This window comes from Oncorhynchus keta, unplaced genomic scaffold (assembly GCF_023373465.1).
Source record: "Oncorhynchus keta strain PuntledgeMale-10-30-2019 unplaced genomic scaffold, Oket_V2 Un_contig_1335_pilon_pilon, whole genome shotgun sequence".
Taxonomy (NCBI): domain Eukaryota; kingdom Metazoa; phylum Chordata; class Actinopteri; order Salmoniformes; family Salmonidae; genus Oncorhynchus; species Oncorhynchus keta.
In genome coordinates, this window is record NW_026278189.1 from 117,501 (window position 1) to 144,212 (window position 26,712).

At 47.8% G+C, this 26,712-nt stretch overlaps 2 protein-coding genes, 1 long non-coding RNA gene and 1 other non-coding gene across 4 annotated transcripts in view; 3 read left to right on the top strand and 1 right to left on the bottom strand.

Moving 5' to 3' along the window:
* Window positions 1-8,433, bottom strand: part of LOC127918135 (exportin-T-like) — a 46,808-nt gene extending 38,375 nt beyond the window's left edge. The window contains 4 exon segments of the mRNA XM_052501363.1: window positions 519-588; window positions 2,858-2,914; window positions 4,862-4,944; window positions 8,021-8,433. Coding sequence (XP_052357323.1) covers window positions 519-588; window positions 2,858-2,914; window positions 4,862-4,944; window positions 8,021-8,110 — 300 coding nt within the window. The 5' untranslated portion in view covers window positions 8,111-8,433.
* LOC127918140 (uncharacterized) lies at window positions 818-2,825 on the top strand. The gene is made up of 3 exons (XR_008099104.1): window positions 818-910; window positions 1,163-1,330; window positions 2,754-2,825. It is a non-coding gene; the product is annotated as an uncharacterized LOC127918140 (long non-coding RNA).
* A 10,792-nt stretch (window positions 8,434-19,225) lies between the features above and the next one.
* Window positions 19,226-26,355, top strand: rpl18a (ribosomal protein L18a). The gene is made up of 5 exons (XM_052501364.1): window positions 19,226-19,362; window positions 20,420-20,599; window positions 23,094-23,223; window positions 25,260-25,369; window positions 26,197-26,355. Exons 1-5 carry the CDS (start codon window positions 19,345-19,347, stop codon window positions 26,287-26,289), a joined length of 531 nt encoding a protein of 176 aa, XP_052357324.1. The 5' UTR covers window positions 19,226-19,344; the 3' UTR covers window positions 26,290-26,355.
* On the top strand, window positions 20,121-20,255 carry LOC118379402 (small nucleolar RNA SNORA68). Its single transcript, XR_004824617.1, has one exon. It is a non-coding gene; the product is annotated as a small nucleolar RNA SNORA68 (small nucleolar RNA).
* Window positions 26,356-26,712: the final 357 nt, after the last annotated feature.

Sequence of the window (26,712 nt, forward strand, 5' to 3'; positions counted from 1 at the left end):
GAGGAGGAAGGGAAGGAGGAGGAGGAAGGGAAGGAGGAGGAGGAAGGGAGAGGAGGAAGAAGAGGAGGAGGATGAAGAGGAGGAGGATGGAAGGAAGGAAGAAGAAGAGGAGGAGGAAGGGGATGAAGGAAGAAGAGGAGGAAGGAAGAAGAGGAGGAAGGAAGAAGAAGAGGAGGAGGAAGGGGACGAAGGATGAAGAGGAGGAGGAAGGAAGAAGAAGAAGAGGAGAAAGAAGAAGGAGGAGGAAGAAGAAGAGGAGAAAGAAGAAGGAGGAGGAAGAAGAAGAGGAGGAGGGGAAGAAATAAGAAGAGGAGAAGGGGAGGATTGTCAGGATAGCAGAGAAGGAGAATATTATATTGACATTCATTTTCTAATAGAAATTTTCAATTCAGGAATTCAGGTGTAGTAGTGTTGTTGATGAAATGTGGAACTAACGACAGCTCAAGTAACAAATAGAGTTGTTGATGAAACGTGCTACGTTGCTGTGACAGGTTGACTAAGTGACAGAGAAGCCCCACCTGACCCTGTAGCCACTTCATCAGGGTTTCTCTGATCAGCTGTTGCTGGGCAGGACTGAGCCCTCCATGTCTGGGACAAAACACACAACACACAGTCACTTTCCGTTCAGAACTAGTTCACAGAGGAATGCTGCTGACAGAGACACACGCACATGGTTTTCAGTCAGATGTTAGGAAGAAAACGTGCAGTACTTTAATGCCCTACTGTGAAAGCATGGGAAAAGGTGACAGTACTTTAATGTCCTACTGTGAAAGCATGAGAAAAGGTGACAGTACTTTAATGCTCTACTGTGAAAGCATGGGAAAAGGTGACAGTACTTTAATGCCCTACTGTGAAAGCATGGGAAAAGGTGACAGTACTTTAATGCTCTACTGTGAAAGCATGAGAAAAGGTGACAGTACTTTAATGCTCTACTGTGAAAGCATGAGAAAAGGTGACAGTACTTTAATGCCCTACTGTGAAAGCATGGGAAAAGGTGACAGTACTTTAATGCTCTACTGTGAAAGCATGGGAAAAGGTGACAGTACTTTAATGCTCTACTGTGAAAGCATGGGAAAAGGTGACAGTACTTTAATGCCCTACTGTGAAAGCATGGGAAAAGGTGACAGTACTTTAATGCTCTACTGTGAAAGCATGGGAAAAGGTGACAGTACTTTAATGCTCTACTGTGAAAGCATGGGAAAAGGTGACAGTACTTTAATGCTCTACTGTGAAAGCATGGGAAAAGGTGACAGTACTTTAATGCCCTACTGTGAAAGCATGGGAAAAGGTGACAGTACTTTAATGCCCTACTGTGAAAGCATGGGAAAAGGTGACAGTACTTTAATGCTCTACTGTGAAAGCATGGGAAAAGGTGACAGTACTTTAATGCTCTACTGTGAAAGCATGAGAAAAGGTGACAGTACTTTAATGCCCTACTGTGAAAGCATGGGAAAAGGTGACAGTACTTTAATGCTCTACTGTGAAAGCATGGGAAAAGGTGACAGTACTTTAATGCCCTACTGTGAAAGCATGGGAAAAGGTGACAGTACTTTAATGCTCTACTGTGAAAGCATGGGAAAAGGTGACAGTACTTTAATGCCCTACTGTGAAAGCATGGGAAAAGGTGACAGTACTTTAATGCTCTACTGTGAAGCATGAGAAAAGGTGTGACAGTACTTTAATGCTCTACTGTGAAAGCATGGGAAAAGGTGACAGTACTTTAATGCCCTACTGTGAAAGCATGAGAAAAGGTGACAGTACTTTAATGCTCTACTGTGAAAGCATGGGAAAAGGTGACAGTACTTTAATGCCCTACTGTGAAAGCATGAGAAAAGGTGACTACTTTAATGCTCTACTGTGAAAGCATGGGAAAAGGTGACAGTACTTTAATGCCCTACTGTGAAAGCATGGGAAAAGGTGACAGTACTTTAATGCTCTACTGTGAAAGCATGGGAAAAGGTGACAGTACTTTAATGCCCTACTGTGAAAGCATGGGAAAAGGTGACAGTACTTTAATGCTCTACTGTGAAAGCATGGGAAAAGGTGACAGTACTTTAATGCTCTACTGTGAAAGCATGGGAAAAGGTGACAGTACTTTAATGCCCTACTGTGAAAGCATGGGAAAAGGTGACAGTACTTTAATGCTCTACTGTGAAAGCATGGGAAAAGGTGACAGTACTTTAATGCTCTACTGTGAAAGCATGGGAAAAGGTGACAGTACTTTAATGCTCTACTGTGAAAGCATGGGAAAAGGTGACAGTACTTTAATGCTCTACTGTGAAAGCATGGGAAAAGGTGACAGTACTTTAATGCTCTACTGTGAAAGCATGGGAAAAGGTGACAGTACTTTAATGCTCTACTGTGAAAGCATGGGAAAAGGTGACAGTACTTTAATGCTCTACTGTGAAAGCATGAGAAAAGGTGACAGTACTTTAATGCCCTACTGTGAAAGCATGGGAAAAGGTGACAGTACTTTAATGCTCTACTGTGAAAGCATGGGAAAAGGTGACAGTACTTTAATGCCCTACTGTGAAAGCATGGGAAAAGGTGACAGTACTTTAATGCTCTACTGTGAAAGCATGGGAAAAGGTGACAGTACTTTAATGCCCTACTGTGAAAGCATGAGAAAAGGTGACTACTTTAATGCTCTACTGTGAAAGCATGAGAAAAGGTGACAGTACTTTAATGCCCTACTGTGAAAGCATGAGAAAAGGTGACTACTTTAATGCCCTACTGTGAAAGCATGGGAAAAGGTGACAGCATTAGCTGTTATCTGGAGTCATGGAGGAACAGTCAACATATTATCACAGACTTCCTAATTCATCCATCCATCCATCCATCCTCCCCCTCCTCTCACCTGTACTTGATCTGGTGCTCCAGGACTTGGAAACAGAAGAACTTCACATGGTCGTCTCTCTCTCTCTCTCTGTGTCTCTCTCTCTCTCTCTCACTGAGAGAGGGATTAATAAAGATATTACAATTACAACACAGGGTGTGTGTGTCTCACTGAGAGAGGGATTAATAAAGATATTACAATACAACACAGGGTCGTCACTGAGAGAGGGATTAATAAAGATATTACAACACAACACAGGGTCGTCACTGAGAGAGGGATTAATAAAGATATTACAACACAACACAGGGTCGTCACAGAGAGAGGGATTAATAAAGATATTACATTACAACACAGGGTCGTCACTGAGAGAAGGATTAATAAAGATATTACAATACAACACAGGGTCGCCACTGAGAGAGGGATTAATAAAGATATTACAACACAACACAGGGTCGTCACTGAGAGAGGGATTAATAAAGATATTACAATACAACACAGAGAGGGATTAATAAAGATATTACAATACAACACAGGGCCGTCACTGAGAGAGGGATTAATAAAGATATTACAATACAACACAGAGAGGGATTAATAAAGATATTACAATACAACACAGGGTCGTCACTGAGAGAGGGATTAATAAAGATATTACAATACAACACAGGGTCGTCACTGAGAGAGGGATTAATAAAGATATTACAATACAACACAGGGTCGTCACTGAGAGAGGGATTAATAAAGATATTACAATACAACACAGGGTCGTCACTGAGAGAGGGATTAATAAAGATATTACAATACAACACAGGGTCGTCACTGAGAGAGGGATTAATAAAGATATTACATTACAACACAGGGTCGTCACTGAGAGAGGGATTAATAAAGATATTACAATACAACACAGGGTCGTCACTGAGAGAGGGATTAATAAAGATATTACAACACAACACAGGGTCGTCACAGAGAGAGGGATTAATAAAGATATTACATTACAACACAGGGTCGTCACTGAGAGAGGGATTAATAAAGATATTACAATACAACACAGGGTCGTCACTGAGAGAGGGATTAATAAAGATATTACAATACAACACAGGGTCGTCACTGAGAGAGGGATTAATAAAGATATTACAATACAACACAGGGTCGTCACAGAGAGAGGGATTAATAAAGATATTACAATACAACACAGGGTCGTCACTGAGAGAGGGATTAATAAGAGTCCAGAGAAGGAACAACAGGGAGACCAACAGGGAGACCAGAGAAGGACCAACAGGGAGACCAACAGGGAGACCAGAGAAGGACCAACAGGGAGACCAACAGGGAGACCAGAGAAGGACCAACAGGGAGACCAACAGGGAGACCAGAGAAGGACCAACAGGGAGACCAACAGGGAGACCAACAGGGAGACCAGAGAAGGACCAACAGGGAGACCAACAGGGAGACCAACAGGGAGACCAGAAAAGGACCAACAGGGAGACCAACAGGGAGACCAACAGGGAGACCAGATAAGGACCAACAGGGAGACCAGATAAGGACCAACAGGGAGACCAACAGGAGACCAACAGGAGACCAACAGGGAGACCAACAGGGAGACCAGACAGGGAGACCAACAGGGAGACCAGAGAAGGACCAACAGGGAGACCAGAGAAAGACCAACAGGGAGACCAGAGTCCAGAGAAGGACCAACAGGGAGACCAACAGGGAGACCAGAGAAGGACCAACAGGGAGACCAGAGTCCAGAGAAGGACCAACAGGGAGACCAACAGGGAGACCAGAGAAGGACCAACAGGGAGACCAGAGAAGGACCAACAGGGAGACCAACAGGGTGACCAGAGAAGGACCAACAGGGAGACCAACAGGGTGACCAGAGAAGGACCAACAGGGAGACCAACAGGGAGACCAGAGAAGGACCGACAGGGAGACAAAGCAGTAGAACAGGTTGGAATCTGAAACCTCCCAGGGTTTGACTAGAAGGATACTGTACCGTCTCTAATCAGAATCCTACCAACTAATGGGTCTCACCTGTAAATGCCTTTAGCCAGGGCCTCTGCACACACCTCCCAGGCATCCTGGGACTCCTTCAACTGCTCAAAATACACCATCGCCTGAGGAGGAGAAACAGGAGCAGTGAGAGAGAAACAGAGAAACAGAAGCAGAGAGAAACGGAGCAGAGAGAGAAACGGAGCAGAGAGAGAAACGGAGCAGAGAGAAACAGGAGCAGAGAGAGAAACCGGAGCAGAGAGAGAGAAACCGGAGCAGAGAGAAACAGAAGCAGAGAGAGAAACAGGAGCAGAGAGAGAAACAGGAGCAGAGAGAGAAACAGGAGCAGAGAGAGAAACAGGAGCAGAGAGAGAAACAGGAGCAGAGAGAGAAACAGGAGCAGAGAGAGAAACAGAAGCAGAGAGAGAAACAGGAGCAGAGAGAGAAACAGGAGCAGAGAGAGAAACAGGAGCAGAGAGAGAAACAGAAGCAGAGAGAGAAACAGAAGCAGAGAGAGAAACAGAAGCAGAGAGAGAAACAGAAGCAGAGAGAGAAACAGAAGCAGAGAGAGAGAAACAGAAGCAGAGAGAGAAACAGAAGCAGAGAGAGAAACAGAAGCAGAGAGAGAGAAACAGAGAGAGAGAACACAACCCCCATAACTACACCATTCTGCAGCCAGCCACACAACCCCCATAACTACACCATTCTACAGCCAGCCACACAACCCCATAACTCCCCCATTCTGCAGCCAGCCACACAACCCCCATAACTACCCCATTCTGCAGCCAGCCAGCCACACAACCCCCATTCTGTAGCCAGCCACACAACCCCCCCATTCTGTAGCCAGCCACACAACCCCCCCATTCTGTAGCCAGCCACACAACTCCCCCATTCTGTAGCCAGCCACACAACCCCCATAACTCCCCATTCTACAGCCAGCAACACAAACCCCCATAACTCCCCATTCTACAGCCAGCCACACAACCCCTAACTACCCCATTCTGTAGCCAGCCACACAAACCCCCATAACTCCCCCATTCTGCAGCCAGCCACACAACCCCCATAACTACACCATTCTACAGCCAGCCAGCCACACAACACCCATAACTCCCCCATTCTACAGCCAGCCACACAACCCCCATAACTCCCCCATTCTACAGCCAGCCACACAACACCCATAACTCCCCCATTCTACAGCCAGCCATAACAACACTCGTGCTGACAGAGGAGAGGGAACAAGTTAGGCAGGCTGGCTGGCTGGCTGGCTGGCTGGCTGGTTGGCTGGCTGGTTGGTTGGCTGGCTGCCTCAAGGACACAGAGTTGGTGTGGGTCTCCTAGACATGTATTTCTGTGTAGGCCTACATCTGAAAAAGCATGGTGGAAGCCTTGTGTTCCACAGCAGATCCCTGGTGGAAGCCTTGTGTTCCACAGCAGAACCGCAGATCCCCGGTAGAAGCCTTGTGTTCCACAGCAGAACCGCAGATTCCAGGTGCCTTGTGTTCCACAACAGATCCCAGGTGGAAGCCTTGTGTTCCACAACAGATCCCAGGTGGAAGCCCTGTGTTCCACAGCTATTGCTGTTGTATTACAGAATGTGTATATTACTGTATATAGAGGCCTATTGGTCTGTAGCGAACCGCTCAAACCCACTCATTGACTTTCTGTAGCCATGTTTAACTTCCTGAGTGGTACTGGTCTCTGTAAACAGCACCAGTTACAACATAACAACTTAATGCGGAGAGAACTTGTCATGTCCTCGGATGGAGAGTCTGACGAGACAGAGCACTGGTTCAAGTCCCATGGATGGAGAGCCTGACGAGACAGAGCGCTGGTTCAAGTCCCCTGGATGGAGAGTCTGACGAGACAGAGCACTGGTTCAAGTCCCCTGGATGGAGAGCCTGACGAGACAGAGCGCTGGTTCAAGTCCCCTGGATGGAGAGTCTGACGAGACAGAGCACTGGTTCAAGTCCCCTGGATGGAGAGCCTGACGAGACAGAGCGCTGGTTCAAGTCCCCTGGATGGAGAGCCTGACGAGACAGAGCGCTGGTTCAAGTCCCCTGGATGGAGAGCCTGACGAGACAGAGCACTGGTTCAAGTCCCCTGGAGAGTCTGACAGAGCACTGGTTCAAGTCCCCTGGATGAAGACAGAGACAGAGCACTGGTTCAAGTCCCCTGGATGGAGAGCCTGACGAGACAGAGCACTGGTTCAAGTCCCCTGGATGAAGAGCCTGACGAGACAGAGCGCTGGTTCAAGTCCCATGGATGGAGAGCCTGACGAGACAGAGCGCTGGTTCAAGTCCCCTGGATGGAGAGCCTGACGAGACAGAGCACTGGTTCAAGTCCCCTGGATGGAGAGCCTGACGAGACAGAGCACTGGTTCAAGTCCCATGGTTGGAGAGCCTGACGAGTCTGACGAGACAGAGCACTGGTTCAAGTCCCCTGGATGAAGAGCCTGACGAGACAGAGCGCTGGTTCAAGTCCCATGGATGGAGAGCCTGACGAGACAGAGCGCTGGTTCAAGTCCCCTGGATGGAGAGCCTGACGAGACAGAGCACTGGTTCAAGTCCCCTGGATGGAGAGTCTGACGAGACAGAGCACTGGTTCAAGTCCCCTGGATGAAGAGCCTGACGAGACAGAGCACTGGTTCAAGTCCCATGGATGGAGAGCCTGACGAGACAGAGCACTGGTTCAAGTCCCCTGGATGGAGAGCCTGACGAGACAGAGCACTGGTTCAAGTCCCCTGGATGGAGAGCCTGACGAGACAGAGCACTGGTTCAAGTCCCATGGATGGAGAGCCTGACGAGACAGAGCGCTGGTTCAAGTCCCATGGATGGAGAGTCTGACGAGACAGAGCACTGGTTCAAGTCCCCTGGATGGAGAGTCTGACGAGACAGAGCACTGGTTCAAGTCCCCTGGATGGAGAGCCTGACGAGACAGAGCGCTGGTTCAAGTCCCTGGGTGGACAGTCTACATGGCTCTAAGAATCATTTGCAGGAGCCAATGCGCTTGGATCAAGTTCAGTCTACATGGACCAGTCTACATGGGTCAGTCTACATGGGTCAGTCTACATGGACCAGACCAGTCTACATGGGATCTGAGAATCATTTGCAGGAGTCAACGCGTTTGGATCTGCAAGATTTGTCCTCTATAAGCACATGAATAAACTGCACACACACACACAGACAGTGTAATGAGACTTACCTTCTGCCTATAGCAGGCGTCTGCATTAGGGTTGAGCCCCAGCAGGGCCTGCTCGTCCATGTTGATGATGGAGACAGACTGGCAGGCCATGAGAAGGTCTTCTGTTGCTGCCCTCCACGGTAGCTTCACCGTCTTCTGTTGCTGCCCTCCACGGTAGTTTCACAGTCTTCTGTTGCTGCCCTCCACGGTAGTTTCACCGTCTTCTGTTGCTGCCCTCCACGGTAGTTTCACCGTCTTCTGTTGCTGCCCTCCACGGTAGTTTCACCGTCTTCTGTTGCTGCCCTCCACGGTAGCTTCACAGTCTTCTGTTGCTGCCCTCCACGGTAGTTTCACAGTCTTCTGTTGCTGCCCTCCACGGTAGTTTCACCGTCTTCTGTTGCTGCCCTCCACGGTAGTTTCACCGTCTTCTGTTGCTGCCCTCTTCTGTTGCTGCCCTCCGGCAGGCCAAGCACATCTACACACAACAAAAATAACATCAACAATAATAATTAGGGTTGGGAATTGCCAGGGACCTCACAATACGATATCACGAGGTGCCAATATGATGTGTATTGCGATTCTCCATATGCATTGAGATTCTATATATAAACTGTGATTCAATACTGTCATTTTAGTGCAATTTGATGTTCCAAACATATCGCTCACCAATATGTCTGATGCAGAGCGACGAGAGAAAACAAGCTTTTGTAAAAAATAATAATAATATTTAAACGTTCAACTAATTTTCTCCCCAATTTCGTGATATCCAAATTGGTAGGTGCAGTCTTGTCCCATCGCTGCAACTCCCGTACGGAACTCAGGAGAGGCGAAGGTCGAGAGCCGTGCGTCCTCCGAAACACGACCCTGCCAAGCCGCACTGCTTCTTGACACACTGCCAGCCGCACCAAGCCAGCCGCAACAATGTGTCGGAGGAAACACTGCCAGCCGCACCAAGCCAGCCGCACCAATGTGTCGGAGGAAACACTGCCAGCCGCACCAAGCCAGCCGCACCAATGTGTCGGAGGAAACACTGCCAGCCGCACCAATGTGTCGGAGGAAATATCTTCCAGCTGGCGACCGAAGTCAGCTTACAGGCACCTGGCCCGCCACAAGGAGTCTAGAGCACGAACGGGACAAGGACATCCTGGCCCGCCACAAGGAGTCGCTAGAGTACTAACGGGACAAGGACATCCTGGCCCGCCACAAGGAGTCGCTAGAGTACTAACGGGACAAGGACATCCTGGCCCGCCACAAGGAGTCGCTAGAGCACGAACGGGACAAGGACATCCTGGCCCGCCACAAGGAGTCGCTAGAGCGCGAACGGGACAAGGACATCCTGGCCCGCCACAAGGAGTCGCTAGAGCGCGAACGGGTCAAGGACACCCTGGCCGGCCACAAGGAGTCTAGAGCGCGAAGGGGACAAGGACATTCTGGCCCGCCACAAGGAGTCTAGAGCGCGAAGGGGACAAGGACATCCTGGCCCGCCACAAGGAGTCTAGAGCGCGAAGGGGACAAGGACATCCTGGCCCGCCACAAGGAGTCGCTAGAGAACGAACGGGACAAGGACATCCTGGCCCGCCACAAGGAGTCTAGAGCACGAAGGGGACAAGGACATCCTAGTCTACACTTCTTAGCTAGTGGTGCCGTTGAGTTCCATTGTGTGATTGCGTCATTGCCCAGGACAGCTGCACAACAGTAGCTAACGAGCACAGCAGTGTAGTGACCTGCATGGCACTGCGAGTGTCAGCGTGTGTGTGTGGCTAGTATTGTTTCACACACACACACACACACACACACACACACACACACACACACACACAGACAAAGAGAGTAACGCTGATTCAACAGAAACACGTCGGTGTTGAGGGCCAGACAGACCCTGGAACTGGCCTCTCCCCTCTACATAATGAACAATACCCAGTAGCTAATCCCAGTTCCCCTGCTGTACCCAGTAGCTAACCCCAGTTCCCCTGCTGTACCCAGTAGCTAACCCCAGTTCCCCTGCTGTACCCAGTATCTAACCCCAGTTCGCCTGCTGTACCCAGTAGCTAACCCCAGTTCCCCTGCTGTACCCAGTAGCTAACCCCAGTTCCCCTGCTGTACCCAGGAGCTAACCCCAGTTCCCCTGCGGCTAACCCCAGTTCCCCTGCGGCTAACCCCAGTTCCCCTGCTGTACCCAGGAGTTAACCCCAGTTCCCCTGCTGTACCCAGGAGCTAATCCCAGTTCCCCTGCTGTACCCAGGAGCTAACCCCAGTTCCCCTGCTGTACCCAGGACCTAACCCCAGTTCCCCTGCGGCTAACCCCAGTTCCCCTGCGGCTAACCCCAGTTCCCCTGCTGTACCCAGGAGTTAACCCCAGTTCCCCTGCTGTACCCAGGAGCTAACCCCAGTTCCCCTGCTGTACCCAGGAGCTAACCCCAGTTCCCCTGCTGTACCCAGTAACTAACAGTTACACAACACATAGCTAGCATGATGCAACATGGACTCAATATTTCTAATCAGTTAAGTACACAGATATCATAACAGGTGCAGCGAATGTTTGTCTTTCTAGTTCCTACAGTACAGTAATATATAATGTTTCTAGTTCCTACAGTACAGTAATATATAATGTTTCTAGTTCCTACAGTAATATATAATGTTTCTAGTTCCTACAGTACAGTAATATATAATGTTTCTAGTTCCTACAGTAATATATAATGTTTCTAGTTCCTACAGTAATATATAATGTTTCTAGTTCCAACAGTACAGTAATATATAATGTTTCTAGTTCCTACAGTAATATATAATGTTTCTAGTTCCTACAGTACAGTAATACATAATGTTTCTAGTTCCAACAGTACAGTAATATATAATGTTTCTAGTTCCAACAGTACAGTAATACATAATGTTTCTAGTTCCTACAGTAATATAATGTTTCTAGATCCAACAGTACAGTAATATATAATGTTTGTGTTTCTAGCTCCAACAGTACAGTATATATTGTGTGTTTCTAGTTCCTACAGTAATATATAATGTTTGTGTTTCTAGTTCCTACAGTAATATATAATGTTTGTGTTTCTAGTTCCTACAGTAATATATAATGTTTGTGTTTCTAGCTCCAACAGTACAGTAATATATATTGTTTGTGTTTCTAGCTCCAACAGTACAGTAATATATATTGTTTGTGTTTCTAGCCCCAACAGTACAGTAATATATATTGTTTGTATTTCTAGCTCCAACAGTACAGTAATATATAATGTTTGTGTTTCTAGCTCCAACAGTACAGTAATATATATTGTTTGTGTTTCTAGCCCCAACAGTACAGTAATATATAATGTTTGTATTTCTAGTACCAACAGTACAGTAATACCTAACAAGACACACAAATCCCTAAATTATTCAGAACGAGCGATGTCAGAGTCCGTAATATAAATATTTATAATGGTGTGTTTAAAAAATGTAATTTAAAAAAAATAAATAATAATAATTAAAATCATCTTTATTTTACCAGGTAGGCCAGTTGAGAACACCTTTATTTAACCAGGTTGGCCAGTTGAGAACACCTTTATTTAACCAGGTAGGCCAGTTGAGAACACCTTTATTTAACCAGGTAGGCCAGTTGAGAACACCTTTATTTAACCAGGTAGGCCAGTTGAGAACACCTTTATTTAACCAGGTAGGCCAGTTGAGAACACCTTTATTTAACCAGGTAGGCCAGTTGAGAACACCTTTATTTAACCAGGTAGGCCAGTTGAGAACACCTTTATTTAACCAGGTAGGCCAGTTGAGAACACCTTTATTTAACCAGGTAGGCCAGTTGAGAACACCTTTATTTAACCAGGTAGGCCAGTTGAGAACACCTTTATTTATTTAACCAGGTAGGCCAGTTGAGAACACCTTTATTTAACCAGGTAGGCTAGTTGAGAACACCTTTATTTAACCAGGTAGGCTAGTTGAGAACGCCCTTATTTAACCAGGTAGGCCAGTTGAGAACACCTTTATTTAACCAGGTAGGCCAGTTGAGAACACCTTTATTTAACCAGGTAGGCCAGTTGAGAACACCTTTATTTAACCAGGTAGGCCAGTTGAGAACACCTTTATTTAACCAGGTAGGCCAGTTGAGAACACCTTTATTTAACCAGGTAGGCCAGTTGAGAACACCGTTATTTAACCAGGTCGGCCAGTTGAGAACACCTTTATTTAACCAGGTAGGCCAGTTGAGAACACCTTTATTTAACCAGGTAGGCCAGTTGAGAACAAGCTCTCAATTACAATTGCGACCTGGCCAAGATAAAGCAAAGCAGTGAGACACAGACAACAACACAGAGTTACACACATGGACCACACAGAGTTACACACATGGACCACACAGAGTTACACACATGGACCACACAGAGTTACACACATGGACTACACAGAGTTACACACATTGACTACACAGAGTTACACACATTGACTACACAGAGTACCGGGTGGTAGCGGGCTAGAGTACCGGGTGGTAGCGGGCTAGAGTACCGGGTGGTAGCGGGCTAGAGTACCGGGTGGTAGCGGGCTAGAGTACCGGGTGGTAGCGGGCTAGAGTACCGGGTGGTAGCGGGCTAGAGTACCGGGTGGTAGCGGGCTAGAGTACCGGGTGGTAGCAGGGTAGAGTACCGGGTGGTAGCAGGGTAGAGTACCGGGTGGTAGCAGGGTAGAGTACCGGGTGGTAGCGGGCTAGAGTACCGGGTGGTAGCAGGGTAGAGTACCGGGTGGTAGCAGGGTAGAGTACCGGGTGGTAGCAGGGTAGAGTACCGGGTGGTAGCGGGCTAGAGTACCGGGTGGTAGCGGGCTAGAGTACCGGGTGGTAGCAGGGTAGAGTACCAGGTGGTAGCAGGCTAGTAACAGCGACTAAAGTTCAGGGCAGGGTAGAGTACCGGGTGGTAGCAGGGTAGATTACCGGGTGGTTGCAGGGTAGAGTACCGGGTGGTTGCAGGGTAGAGTACCGGGTGGTTGCAGGGTAGAGTACCGGGTGGTTGCAGGGTAGAGTACCGGGTGGTAGCAGGCTAGTAACAGCGACTAAAGTTCAGGGCAGGGTAGAGTACCGGGTGGTTGCAGGGTAGATTACCGGGTGGTTGCAGGGTAGAGTACCGGGTGGTTGCAGCGTAGAGTACCGGGTGGTAGCGGGCTAGAGTACCGGGTGGTAGAGGGCTAGAGTACCGGGTGGTAGCAGGGTAGAGTCCCGGGTGGTAGCAGGGTAGAGTCCCGGGTGGTAGCAGGGTAGAGTACCGGGTGGTAGCAGGGTAGAGTACCGGGTGGTAACAGGCTAGTAACAGTGACTAAAGTTCAGGGCAGGGTAGAGTACCAGGTGGTAACAGGCTAGTAACAGTGACTAAAGTTCAGGGCAGGGTACTGGGCGGAGACTAGTGGTGACTAACAGTCTGATGGCCTGGAGATAGAAGCTGTTGTTCTGTTTCTCTGTCCCAGCTTCGATGCAAATGTACTGTCTCCACCTTGTAGATGGTAGAAGGGAGAACAGGCAGTGGCTCGGGTGGCTGGGGTCCTTGATGATCTTCTAGATGGTAGAGGGGAGAACAGGCAGTGGCTGGGGTCCTTGATGATCTTCTAGATGGTAGAGGGGAGAACAGGCAGTGGCTCGGGTGGCTGGGGTCCTTGATGATCTTCTAGATGGTAGAAGGGAGAACAGGCAGTGGCTCGGGTGGCTGGGGTGGCTGGGGTCCTTGATGATCTTCTAGATGGTAGAGGGGAGAACAGGCAGTGGCTCGGGTGGCTGGGGTCCTTGATGATCTTCTAGATGGTAGAGGGAGAACAGGCAGTGGCTCGGGTGGCTGGGGTCCTTGATGATCTTCTAGATGGTAGCAGGGAGAACAGGCAGTGGCTCAGGTGGCTGGGGTCCTTGATGATCTTCTAGATGGTAGCAGGGAGAACAGGCAGTGGCTCGGGTGGCTGGGGTGATGATCTTCTAGATGGTAGAGGGAGAACAGGCAGTGGCTGGGGTGATGCTAGATGGTAGAGTACCAGGGAGAACAGGCAGTGGCTGGGGGTCCTGATGATCTTCTAGATGGTAGAAGGGAGAACAGGCAGTGGCTCGGGTGGCTGGGGTCCTTGATGATCTTCTAGATGGTAGAAGGGAGAACAGGCAGTGGCTCGGTGGCTGAGGTCCTTGATGATCTTCTAGATGGTAGAAGGGAGAACAGGCAGTGGCTCGGGTGGCTGGGGTCCTTGATGATCTTCTAGATGGTAGAAGGGAGAACAGGCAGTGGCTCGGGTGGCTGAGGTCCTTGATGATCTTCTAGATGGTAGAAGGGAGAACAGGCAGTGGCTCGGGTGGCTGGGGTCCTTGATGATCTTCTAGATGGTAGAGGGAGAACAGGCAGTGGCTCGGGTGGCTGGGGTCCTTGATGATCTTCTAGATGGTAGAGGGAGAACAGGCAGTGGCTCGGGTGGCTGGGGTCCTTGATGATCTTCTAGATGGTAGAGGGGAGAACAGGCAGTGGCTCAGGTGGCTGGGGTCCTTGATGATCTTCTAGATGGTAGCAGGGAGAACAGGCAGTGGCTCGGGTGGCTGGGGTCCTTGATGATCTTCTAGATGGTAGAGGGGAGAACAGGCAGTGGCTCGGGTGGCTGGGGTCCTTGATGATCTTCTAGATGGTAGAGGGGAGAACAGGCAGTGGCTCAGGTGGCTGGGGTCCTTGATGATCTTCTAGATGGTAGCAGGGAGAACAGGCAGTGGCTCGGGTGGCTGGGGTCCTTGATGATCTTCTAGATGGTAGCAGGGAGAACAGGCAGTGGCTCGGGTGGCTGGGGTCCTTGATGATCTTCTAGATGGTAGAGGGGAGAACAGGCAGTGGCTGGGGTCCTTGATGATCTTCTAGATGGTAGAGGGGAGAACAGGCAGTGGCTCGGGTGGCTGGGGTCCTTGATGATCTTCTAGATGGTAGAAGGGAGAACAGGCAGTGGCTCGGGTGGCTGGGGTCCTTGATGATCTTCTAGATGGTAGAAGGGAGAACAGGCAGTGGCTCGGGTGGCTGAGGTCCTTGATCTTCTAGATGGTAGAAGGGAGAACAGGCAGTGGCTCGGGTGGCTGGGGTCCTTGATGATCTTCTAGATGGTAGAGGGGAGAACAGGCAGTGGCTCGGGTGGCTGAGGTCCTTGATCTTCTAGATGGTAGAAGGGAGAACAGGCAGTGGCTCGGGTGGCTGGGGTCCTTGATGATCTTCTAGATGGTAGAGGGGAGAACAGGCAGTGGCTCGGGTGGCTGGGGTCCTTGATGATCTTCTAGATGGTAGAGGGGAGAACAGGCAGTGGCTCGGGTGGCTGGGGTCCTTGATGATCTTCTAGATGGTAGAGGGGAGAACAGGCAGTGGCTCAGGTGGCTGGGGTCCTTGATGATCTTCTAGATGGTAGCAGGGAGAACAGGCAGTGGCTCGGGTGGCTGGGGTCCTTGATGATCTTCTAGATGGTAGCAGGGAGAACAGGCAGTGGCTCGGGTGGCTGGGGTCCTTGATGATCTTCTAGATGGTAGAGGGGGAACAGGCAGTGGCTCGGGTGGCTGAGGTCCTTGATGATCTTCTAGATGGTAGAGGGGAGAACAGGCAGTGGCTCGGGTGGCTGGGGTCCTTGATGATCTTCTAGATGGTAGCAGGGAAAACAGGCAGTGGCTCGGGTGGCTGAGGTCCTTGCATCTTCTTTATATAGGTATGCACGTTAGCTTTTTGCACATCGGTGTTAAACTAGACATCTGGCCGATATTAATGTTGGCATTTTTTAGCTAATATCGCCCGATTACGATATGTTACGATCGTGCCTCCCTAATGGCAACTGCTCGGCATCTGACCATAAAGCGCTAGAGGGTAGTGTGTACGGCCCAGTAAATCACTGGGGCCAAGCTTCCTGCCACCCAGGACCTATATAATAAGCGGTGTCAGAGGAAGGCCCAAAAATTGTCAAAGACTCCAGTCACCCAAGTCATAGACTGTTCGCTCTGCTACCGCACAGCAAGCAGTACCAGAGCACAGCAAGCAGTACCAGAGCACAGCAAGCAGTACCAGAGCACAGCAAGCAGTACCAGAGCACAGCAAGCAGTACCAGAGCGCCAAAGCCTAGGACCAAAAGGCTCCTTAACAGCGTCTACCCCCCCAAGCCATAAGACTGATGAACAATTAATCAGACTATTTACACCACCATTTGTTTTTACACTGCTGCTACTCACTGTTTATTATCTATGAATAGTCACTTCAGCCTCATTATTGTTATGTCATTTTCTTGTGGCACTTTTTGATTTTATTTAATACTTTAGTTTATTTAGGAAATAATCCTAACTCTGTTTCTTGAACTGCATTGTTGTTTAAGGGCTTGTAAGTAAACATTTCACGATGAGTTCTACTTCACCTGTTGTATTCGGCGCATGTGACAAATAAAAATGGATTTGCTGTCGATGTCCTGGAGGGCAGGCAGTGTGCCCGCGGTGATGACCACACCACCTTTTGGAGAGCCCTGCGGTTGAGGATGGTGCAGGTGCCGTACCAGGCGGTGATACAGCCCGACAGACAGGAAGCTCTCAATGGCGCATCTGTAGAAGAATGTGAGGATCTTATGGGCCACGCCTAATTCCTTCAGCCTCCTGGAGGTTGAAGAGGCAGTCGTTGTGCCTTCTTCACCACACTGTCTGTGTGATGGATCATTTCAGGTTGTCAGTGATGTGCTGAGGAACTTGAAAGATTTTCACCCCCTCCACTGTGGCCCATCGATGTGGATGGGAATGTGGATGGGGGTGTGATCTCCCTGTTGTCTCCTGAAGTCCACAATCAGCTCCTTCCGTTATGTTGACGTTGAGGTAAGAGGTTATTGTCCTGGCACCACTCCGTCAGGGCCCTCCCCTCCTCCCTGTAGGCTGTCTTGTCATTGTTGGTAAATCAGCACTACCACTGTTGTGTCATCAGCAAACTTGATGATTGAGTTGGAGACGTGCACGGCCAAGCAGTACAGGAGGGAATCCAGCACCCAGTTACATAGGGCAGGGCTCAGAACCAGGACCCCGAGCTCAGTGATGAGCTTGGAGGGCACTATGGTGTTGAAAGCTGCGCTGTAGTCGATGAACAGCATTCTTACATTGGTATTCATCTTGTCCAGATGGGAAAGGGCAGTGTGGTGTTGAAAGCTGCGCTGTAGTCGATGAACAGCATTCTTACATTGGTATTCATCTTGTCCAGATGGGAAAGGGCAGTGTGCATGCGACGGCGATTGAGTCATCTGTTGGGGCGGCACACAAACTGTAGAGGGTCTAGGGATTCAGGTAAGGTGATCCTTAACTAGTGGGTCTAGGGATTCAGGTAAGGTGATCCTTAACTAGTGGGTCTAGGGATTCAGTTAAGGTGATCCTTAACTAGTGGGTCTAGGGATTCAGGTAAGATGATCCTTAACTAGTGGGTCTAGGGCTTCGGGTAAGGTGATCCTTAACTAGTGGGTCTAGGGCTTCAGGTAAGGTGATCCTCAACTAGTGGGTCTAGGGATTCAGGTAAGATGATCCTTAACTAGTGGGTTTAGGGATTCAGGTAAGGTGGTCCTTAACTAGTGGGTCTAGGGCTTCAGGTAAGGTGATCCTTAACTAGTGGGTGTAGAGCTTCAGGTAAGGTGATCCTTAACTAGTGGGTGTAGGGCTTCAGGTAAGGTGATCCTTAACTAGTGGGTCTAGGGCTTCAGGTAATGTGATCCTTAACTAGTGGGTTTAGGGCTTCAGGTAAGGTGATATAATCCTTAACTAGTGGGTTTAGGGCTTCAGGTAAGGTGATATGATCCTTAACTAGTGGGTTTAGGGCTTCAGGTAAGGTGATATGATCCTTAACTAGTGGGTCTAGGGCTTCAGGTAAGGTGATATGATCCTTAACTAGTGGGTCTAGGGCTTCAGGTAAGGTGATATGATCCTTAACTAGTGGGTTTAGGGCTTCAGGTAAGGTGATATAATCCTTAACTAGTGGGTTTAGGGCTTCAGGTAAGGTGATATAATCCTTAACTAGTGGGTTTAGGGCTTCAGGTAAGATGATATAATCCTTAACTAGTTGGTTTAGGGCTTCAGGTAAGATGATATGATCCTTAACTAGCGTCAAAGCACTTCAGGGTGACAGAAGTGAGTGCAGTGGGGCGATGGTCATTTAGTTCAGGTACTTTTGCCTTCTTGGGTAAAGGAACAATGGTGGACATCTTGAAGTAAGTGGGGTAGGGAGAGACTGAATCCGTCCGTAAACACTCCAGCCAGCTGGTCTCCACATGCTCTGAGGACGCGGGATGCTGTCTGGGCAGGCAGCCTTGCGAGGGCTAATAAACTATTTTGTCTTAGATGCCTGTTACCTAGTATTGACTAACGTTAACTAGCTCGCGGCTGGACAGTTGACACCGAAATACCGACTGGCCGTCTGGTCAGCCACTCCTCATTAAAAAGTTGCCCTTGTGTGTGTTGTGCTGGCTTGGTCGCATAACGTTAGCTGGATATCTAACTAGTTTCGTTTAAATGAAACAAGGTAAACAACGATAAATACAGGTTTTATACTTTATACTTGTGTTATCAAAACGACACGACATCAAATTAACGTTAGAGCTACGGCAGACTGTTTTTCCTCCGGTATCATCAGCACACGTGAGCCACCATAACGCTCCCGGTGAAAGACTCCCGAGGCCCGTTGAACAAAGTCAATTCAGAAGTAAACAGATATTTTATAATATCTCACCTTATTGCTATACTTTTATCTTCATCGTCTCCGTCCGTCAGTACATCCCTAAATCGTCAGGAATTACCCCAAAAAGCACTTCTAGTTTGTCTGTTTTGCTCAGAGCAGGAATTTCAGGAGTCGATTTCTTGCGGCGTGTCGATTCAACGGAACGGGAGACGTCACATTTTCGCTGGGGTCATGACCACAGGAAGAAGTTCTCCCCCACAAATAATTTTATTTTACATAAACGTAATTTCCTTCACGACAAGCCTGTGGCTAGATATATGTTTTTTTTGTGGGGGAATCCCTCTTCTGATAAAAATTCCATAAATGTTTTGAAAGGGAATATTTGACTATTCTGACAGATTGATTAGATAAATCTTATTTATTAGATATGAGGTGGTTCTACTCCTTCTACTCTCTGATACAGTCAAAGATTGACTGTCGTTGACAATGTCAAAGATACTGATAAAATTATACCTTAAAATAGAAATAAACGTTCATTATTTTTTTTAAATTGGGTTATTACAGCTTATAAACGCTCTGGACGGCGAACCAATCAGAGGAATTAAAGCGTTTGATCCCGCCCCTTTGTGTACTTCACATCCGGAGTCTCCGCCCTACTACTTCCTCTTTCCCAGTTCGCAGTCAGCGAGAGACACCATGAAGGCGTCTGGCACAGTATGTAAAACAGTTTATTCAACCTTTTTAAATCACAGAAAGCCAGTTATATAGACGGATTTGAGCACATATTGCTTCAATCGTTTGAATTATGTAGTCACATGATGCTAAATCGATATAAATAGTTCCATTTTTTCGTCTTTAAAAAAGCTGAAGCCTCCCGCGGCTGTAACATGGCGTCCACGTTTGAGATTTTGGACCATGTGGGCCCATAGAGAAACAATGCAGCTCGTTAGGAAAATATGTTGCAACAGTGAACCAAACAAATATGCCCGTCTTATGTATTTAGCCACCTCTCTCCAAACAATTTGTTTTCTGTACACTTCTTCTCAAAGTGTGTTAAAATGTCCGCGAAGTGCTAACTAACATGTGTCTAGTAGCCTACATTGCTAACTTTAGTAAGCTAGTTGCCACATACCTGCCCAGGCGTAGGCCGCGTTGCTAGGCGGCTAACTTGGCCAGTTAGCCAATACACATCTCGTAGCTAATTATCCTCTCCAGACACATGTTAGCAGCCCATCCTGTTTCTCAATTCCGAAACAAGTAATTAGTTGGGTTGTTAACTGGAAGTAGTTGTTAGCTGTAACTAGCTAGTGTCATTCAGAACTGTAAAATATCAAAGTTAGCAGGCTAAGATTGGCTGGCTTTACCAAGCTAAATACATTGCGCCTGGTACATGAAGCAAACGTGATGTTGACATCCTTGCAGTTGACTGTAGGTAATGTCATGCATTGTATTAATTTAGATGTACGGATGGCAATGCACCCTAACCCAAAGGCCATATCAAATAAATGGTATGATCTTGTCAGGTGTGCTAAAATCAACATGATGTACCTTGTCGCCTTTCTCTGATGCTGATGTGCCGTTGAAAGTGAATCCAAGGTTCAACATTTTTAATACATATTTGTCTTATCCAGTATCCATCGTAGTCTTTTAAGTTAGCAACTGGTATATATGGACAGCTTGTATTGTCCTAATGGACAGCTTGTATTGTCCTAATGGACAGCTTGTATTGCACGTCACTCACATTTCTTCCTCTCCTGCTCCATCCACACAGCTTAGGGAGTACAAAGTCGTTGGGCGCCTCCTGCCCTCGGTTAAGAACCCCACCCCTCCTCTCTACCGCATGAGGATCTTCGCTCCTAACCATGTGGTGGCCAAGTCTCGCTTCTGGTACTTTGTCTCCCAGCTGAGGAAGATGAAGAAGGCCAACGGAGAGACAGTCTACTGTGGTCTGGTAGGTGGGACAGGGGACAGGGTGGGCTCATTGGTCTGGTAGGTGGGACAGGGTGGGCTCATTGGTCTGGTAGGTGGGACAGGGTGGGCTCATTGGTCTGGTAGGTGGGACAGGGGACAGGGTGGGCTCATTGGTCTGATGGGGCACAGGGGACAGGGTGGGCTCATTGGTCTGGTAGCACAGGGGACAGGGTGGGCTCATTGGTCTGGTAGGTGGGACAGGGGACAGGGTGGGCTCATTGGTCTGGTAGGTGGGACAGGGGACAGGGTGGGCTCATTGGTCTGGTAGGTGGGACAGGGGACAGGGTGGGCTCATTGGTGTGGTAGGTGGCACAGGGGGGACAGGGTGGGCTCAGGGTTGGTCTGGTAGTGTGGGGACAGGGGACAGGGTGGGCTCATTGGTCTGATAGGTGGGACAGGGTGGACTCATTGGTGGTGGGCTCAGGGGACTGGGCTCATTGGTGTGACAGGGGACAGGGTGGGCTCATTGGTGTGATGGGGCACAGGGGACAGGGTGGGCTCATTGGTCTGGTAGGTAGGACAGGGTGGGCTCATTGGTGTGATGGGGGACAGGGTGGGCTCATTGGTGTGATGGGGCACAGGGGACAGGGTGGGCTCATTGGTGTGATGGGGGACAGGGTGGGCTCATTGGTCTGGTAGGGGCTCATTGGGGTGGGGGACAGGGTGGGCTCATTGGTCTGGTAGGTGGGACAGGGTGGGCTCATTGGTGTGATGGGGCACAGGGGACAGGGTGGGCTCATTGGTCTGGTAGGTGGGACAGGGGACAGGGTGGGCTCATTGGTCTGGTAGGTAGACAGGGTGGGCTCATTGGTGTGATGGGGACAGGGTGGGCTCATTGGTGTGATGGGGCACAGGGGACAGGGTGGGCTCATTGGTGTGATGGGGCACAGGGGACAGGGTGGGCTCATTGGTGTGATGGGGCACAGGGTGGGCTCATTGGTGTGATGGGGCTAACAAATCAACTGCAATGATTCACCAGTATTGAATGTATATGTTCTTTAATGTGTTTTCTATTTACTGAGATTACATTATGTGCAAATAAACTATTATGGAAATGGATGGTGTCAGTGGTCTGGCTGGAAGTTAGTATTACTGTTGCACACACAACCATGAAGTAGTTTATAGACACTGCCCTTTATAGAGAGATTACAGGAGAAAGGAAACTGTTGATGCGTTTGACCGGTATTAGATTTGTATGTAAAAAAATCAATCGCTGTTTGTCTGGTGATCCTCTCCTGGAGACATGAGCCGTTTTCAGGGTAAACATGAGTAAATGCTATGCATGTACGTTGTCACGATACCTGCATTTAGACTTAGCTACCTGCTTCAGTGTCAGGGTACTCAATATCACAATACTCGATTTTCAAAACGATGCCACAACAAACAAACAAATGGCACCTGATCCAGATGGAGGAACTCAACTCAGCTACTGTTCTGTATCTAGTTTTTATTTTATTTCGTTTATTTTATACTTTAACCTTTATTTAACTAGGCAAATCACTTAAGAACAAATTCTTTACAGTGACGGCCTACACAGGCAAACAATGCTCAATGGACTTGAAAGGTGATAAACCGGGCCAATTGTGTTATGGGTGATGCATTCAGTGACTCAGTCATACATTCAATTAGATTTGATTGTTTTTTGTAGATTAGTAAAAACACCATGTTAATAATTTACTTGAAAGGAACATTTCTAGATAAACTAATTAAATAGAGATGTAGACTAGGTCTTATTCACAGTACAGGTGAATGCATATTATTCAATAGACTAGGCCTTATTCTCAGTACAGGTGAATGCATATTATTCAATAGACTAGGTCTTATTCACAGTACAGGTGAATGCATATTATTCAATAGACTAGGCCTTATTCTCAGTACAGGTGAATGCATATTATTCAATAGACTAGGTCTTATTCTCAGTACAGGTGAATGCATATTATTCAATAGACTAGGTCTTATTCACAGTACAGGGGAATGCATATTATTCAATAGACTAGGTCTTTATTCTCAGTACAGGTGAATGCATATTCAATAGGTGTGACATGCAATAAGAAAGGAGGACCAAGGCACTCTTCATATAATTAATTAAGATGCCTTTATTAGTTTGTTCAATAGAAACTTTTTTTTTTAAACCGATGAGTTTCGGCTGCATTGGGTGAATAATGTGAGTTAGTCAGCTTGTTTTTAGCTGATTTCACGGGGCTGCGGATAACCAACAATCTGTTTAGGACTAACATTGAACTGATAGACTTGAACCTGTCAATCGTGTGAGACCTGTTTGACAGAATGTAACCAAATCCTTGTACTGGACTGTTTCTTTTGTGTCGGGAGAAGTAGATAATTTTCAGTATACCGTGCAACCCGAATGTCCCTCTGACTTCCTGTCTGACAATTAGGTGTCTGTCGGGAAGTCGTCTCGTTCTGTAAGGTTGAACCTTGTCTAATGAACTGTTATTTTCCCCCACCTCTCTCAGGTGCACGAGAAGACTCCCCTGAAGGTGAAGAACTTTGGCATCTGGTTGCGTTACGACTCCCGTAGCGGAACCCACAACATGTACCGAGAATACAGAGACCTGACCACCTCTGCAGCCGTCACCCAGTGCTGTGAGTATGTCCCAGTGCTGTGAGTATGTCCCAGTGCTGTGAGTATGTCCCAGTGCTGTGAGTATGTCCCAGTGCTGTGAGTATGTCCCAGTGCTGTGAGTATGTCCCAGTGCTGTGAGTATGTCCCAGTGCTGTGAGTATGTCCCAGTGTGGCCCCAGTCTGTGTGACAGTCTGGAGAACACTGGGTTTAACCCATTGATGCGTTGGACAGCCATATTTAAGATCTGTGATCATTATTAGACGGTTCCTCGTGATAGATGTTTAGTGAAGCAGCTTGTAGCTGCTGTAGATCCGTCCTCCAGACTGTCAGACAGACTGGAGCTTGTAGCTGCTGTAGATCCGTCCCAGGAGAACGGAGAGTGAATTTAGAGTTAACGGTGTAAACGTTGAGTTGGCACATAAACCCGACGTGTGTTGTCTCTGTGTGTTGGGTTTGGGCACTATGTAGATGTACATACCGTTTCTGAACCATTTATTTAACTAAGGAAAGTCAGTTAAGAACAAATTCGTATTTACAATGACGGCCTCCCGGGGAACAGTGGGATAACTGCCTTGTTCAGGGGGCAGAACGACAGATTTTTACCTTGTCAGCTCAGGGATTCGACCTAGCGACCTTTCAGTTACTGGCCCAACGCTCTAACCATGTAGAGACCAAATCCTTGTACTGGACTGTGCTGTGAAGTAGATAAAGGCTACCTGCCACCTCATTCTGGAGTATGCAGTATTATCGGAGTTGTACCCAAGGTGCCCTATTCCCCCTAAAACCTGGGACGCAGAAAACAATTTCGGCAAACAGTATCTTGATTATCTCTGCTGTGACCAAGAAGCTTGACGTTGCCATCTAACACTTAGTTAGGAAGTTATCAAACCAGATGCCATCTAACACTTAGTTAGGAAGTTATCAAACCAGATGCCATCTAACACTTAGTTAGGAAGTTATCAAACCAGATGCCATCTAACACTTAGTTAGGAAGTTATCAAACCAGATGCCATCTAACACTTAGTTAGGAAGTTATCAAACCAGATGCCATCTAACACTTAGTTAGGAAGTTATCAAACCAGATGCCATCTAACACTTAGTTAGGAGGTTATCAAACCAGATGCCATCTAACACTTAGTTAGGAGGTTATCAAACCAGATGCCATCTAACACTTAGTTAGGAGGTTATCAAACCAGATGCCATCTAACACTTAGTTAGGAAGTTATCAAACCAGATGCCATCTAACACTTAGTTAGGAAGTTATCAAACCAGATGCCATCTAACACTTAGTTAGGAAGTTATCAAACCAGATGCCATCTAACACTTAGTTAGGAAGTTATCAAACCAGATGCCATCTAACACTTAGTTAGGAAGTTATCAAACCAGATGCCATCTAACACTTAGTTATCAAACCAGATGCCATCTAACACTTAGTTAGGAAGTTATCAAACCAGATGCCATCTAACACTTAGTTAGGAAGTTATCAAACCAGGTGTCATTTACTCAGTACATCTTAGTTATCAAACCAGATGTCATTTACTCAGTACATCTTAGTTAGCAAACCAAATGTAATTTACTCAGTACATCTAAGTTATCAAACCAGATGCAGAGCTGGAGCCCAGGCTGGAGGTGGTTTACAGGCCTACTGTGTCTGATCTTGTTGTGTCAGAAATCAAACCATCAGACCGCTGTTGTCTTTCAGCAGCTGCACGTGCTCATGGAAGTGAAACCAACGTTCTACAAACCACCCGTAAAAGCTTCGAGACGTGAACCTAATCTGCCCCCCGCCAGCAGGCCTGATCAGTGGGACATGAACCTAATCTGCCCCCCGCCAGCAGGCCTGATCAGTGGGACATGAACCTAATCTGCCCCCCTTCCCCAAGTGTCCATTCAGCCGGCCTGAAATTAAATCAGTGAGACGTTGTTTAAATTGCCCCCTAAAGATAAATCTTTCTTGGGGTAGATACTAACTTGGCCTGTCTTCCAGGAGGGCAGTTGGGTGTCGTTGTCACTAGCTGTGTTTTATTATTCTGATGTTGTCTGTGTGTTCTCCAGATCGTGATATGGGCGCTCGCCATCGTGCCCGCGCCCACTCCATCCACATCATGAAGGTCCAGGAGATCGCTGCCAATAAATGCCGCAGACCTGCAATCAAGCAGTTCCACGTAAGTCTACTCACATCGTATATCATCCACCCGAGGTGCTACGTCACGGTACCGGGTCTAGGTCAGACTGTTCTCTGTGCTACGGTACCGGGTCTAGGTCAGACTGTTCTCTGTGCTATGGTACCGGGTCTCGGTCAGACTGTTCTCTGTGCTATGGTACCGGGTCTCGGTCAGACTGTTCTCTGTGCTACGGTACCGGGTCTAGGTCAGACTGTTCTCTGTGCTACGGTACCGGGTCTAGGTCAGACTGTTCCCTGTGCTACGGTACCGGGTCTCGGTCAGACTGTTCTCTGTGCTACGGTACCGGGTCTAGGTCAGACTGTTCTCTGTGCTACGGTACCGGGTCTAGGTCAGACTGTTCCCTGTGCTACGGTATCGGGTCTCGGTCAGACTGTTCTCTGTGCTACGGTACCGGGTCTAGGTTAGACTGTTCTCTGTCCTACCGCATGGTACCGGGTCTAGGTCAGACTGTTCTCTGTCCTACCGGTACCGGGGCGCCAAGTCTAGGTCCAAGAGGCTCCTTAACAGCTTCTTACCCCCAAGACTGCTGGACAATCAAATGTCGACCGGGACGATTTACATGCCCCCCCCCCTTCTTTTTTTACACTGCTGATCCTCGAAGTTTATCTATGCATAGTCACTTTACCTCTACCTACATGTACAAATGACCTCTAACCTGTGCCCCCGCACATTGACCCCATACGCTCCTATAAGTTGCTCTGGAAAAAGAGCGTCTGCTAAATGACTCCAATGTGAATGGTAGCGTATCGTAATGAAATGACAGCATGTCTTTGCCTCAAAACAATCTCCTCTTGGTCTCTCCTCAGGACTCCAAGATCAAGTTCCCCCTGCCCCACAGGGTCCTGCGTCGTCAACACAAGCCCCGCTTCACCACCAAGAGACCAAACACCTTCTTCTAAAGGAAATAACCTCTTGTTTTCACTTTGTGCGGGACAATAAAATTTCTACTTGTAGAAAAGAAGCCATTTTGTTTTTTGAGTTTAATTTTGTACACGTTTGGCTAAGAATTGGGTTTGTGATTACTTCCGACGTGCACGTTTGAAGTGAATGAAAGGCCTAGTTTCTCTGAGTCATGAGTTGGATTGCATCATGCTTTGCAGGAGGTGGTTGTCAGTGGATATAATGTGAAAGGTTATTAGTTAACATTAAGAAATGTGAAGAGAGAAAATGTGGACCATCGCTACAGATTTGCTACAAAACAAGCCCCTAATTATGGCTTTATAATGACCAATTAGAGGAGATTATGTGTTGCATATGAGTGCTGAACAATAGATGAAAGATAAAAGTTACCACATAATAACATGGTTGGTTTATCTGGACCA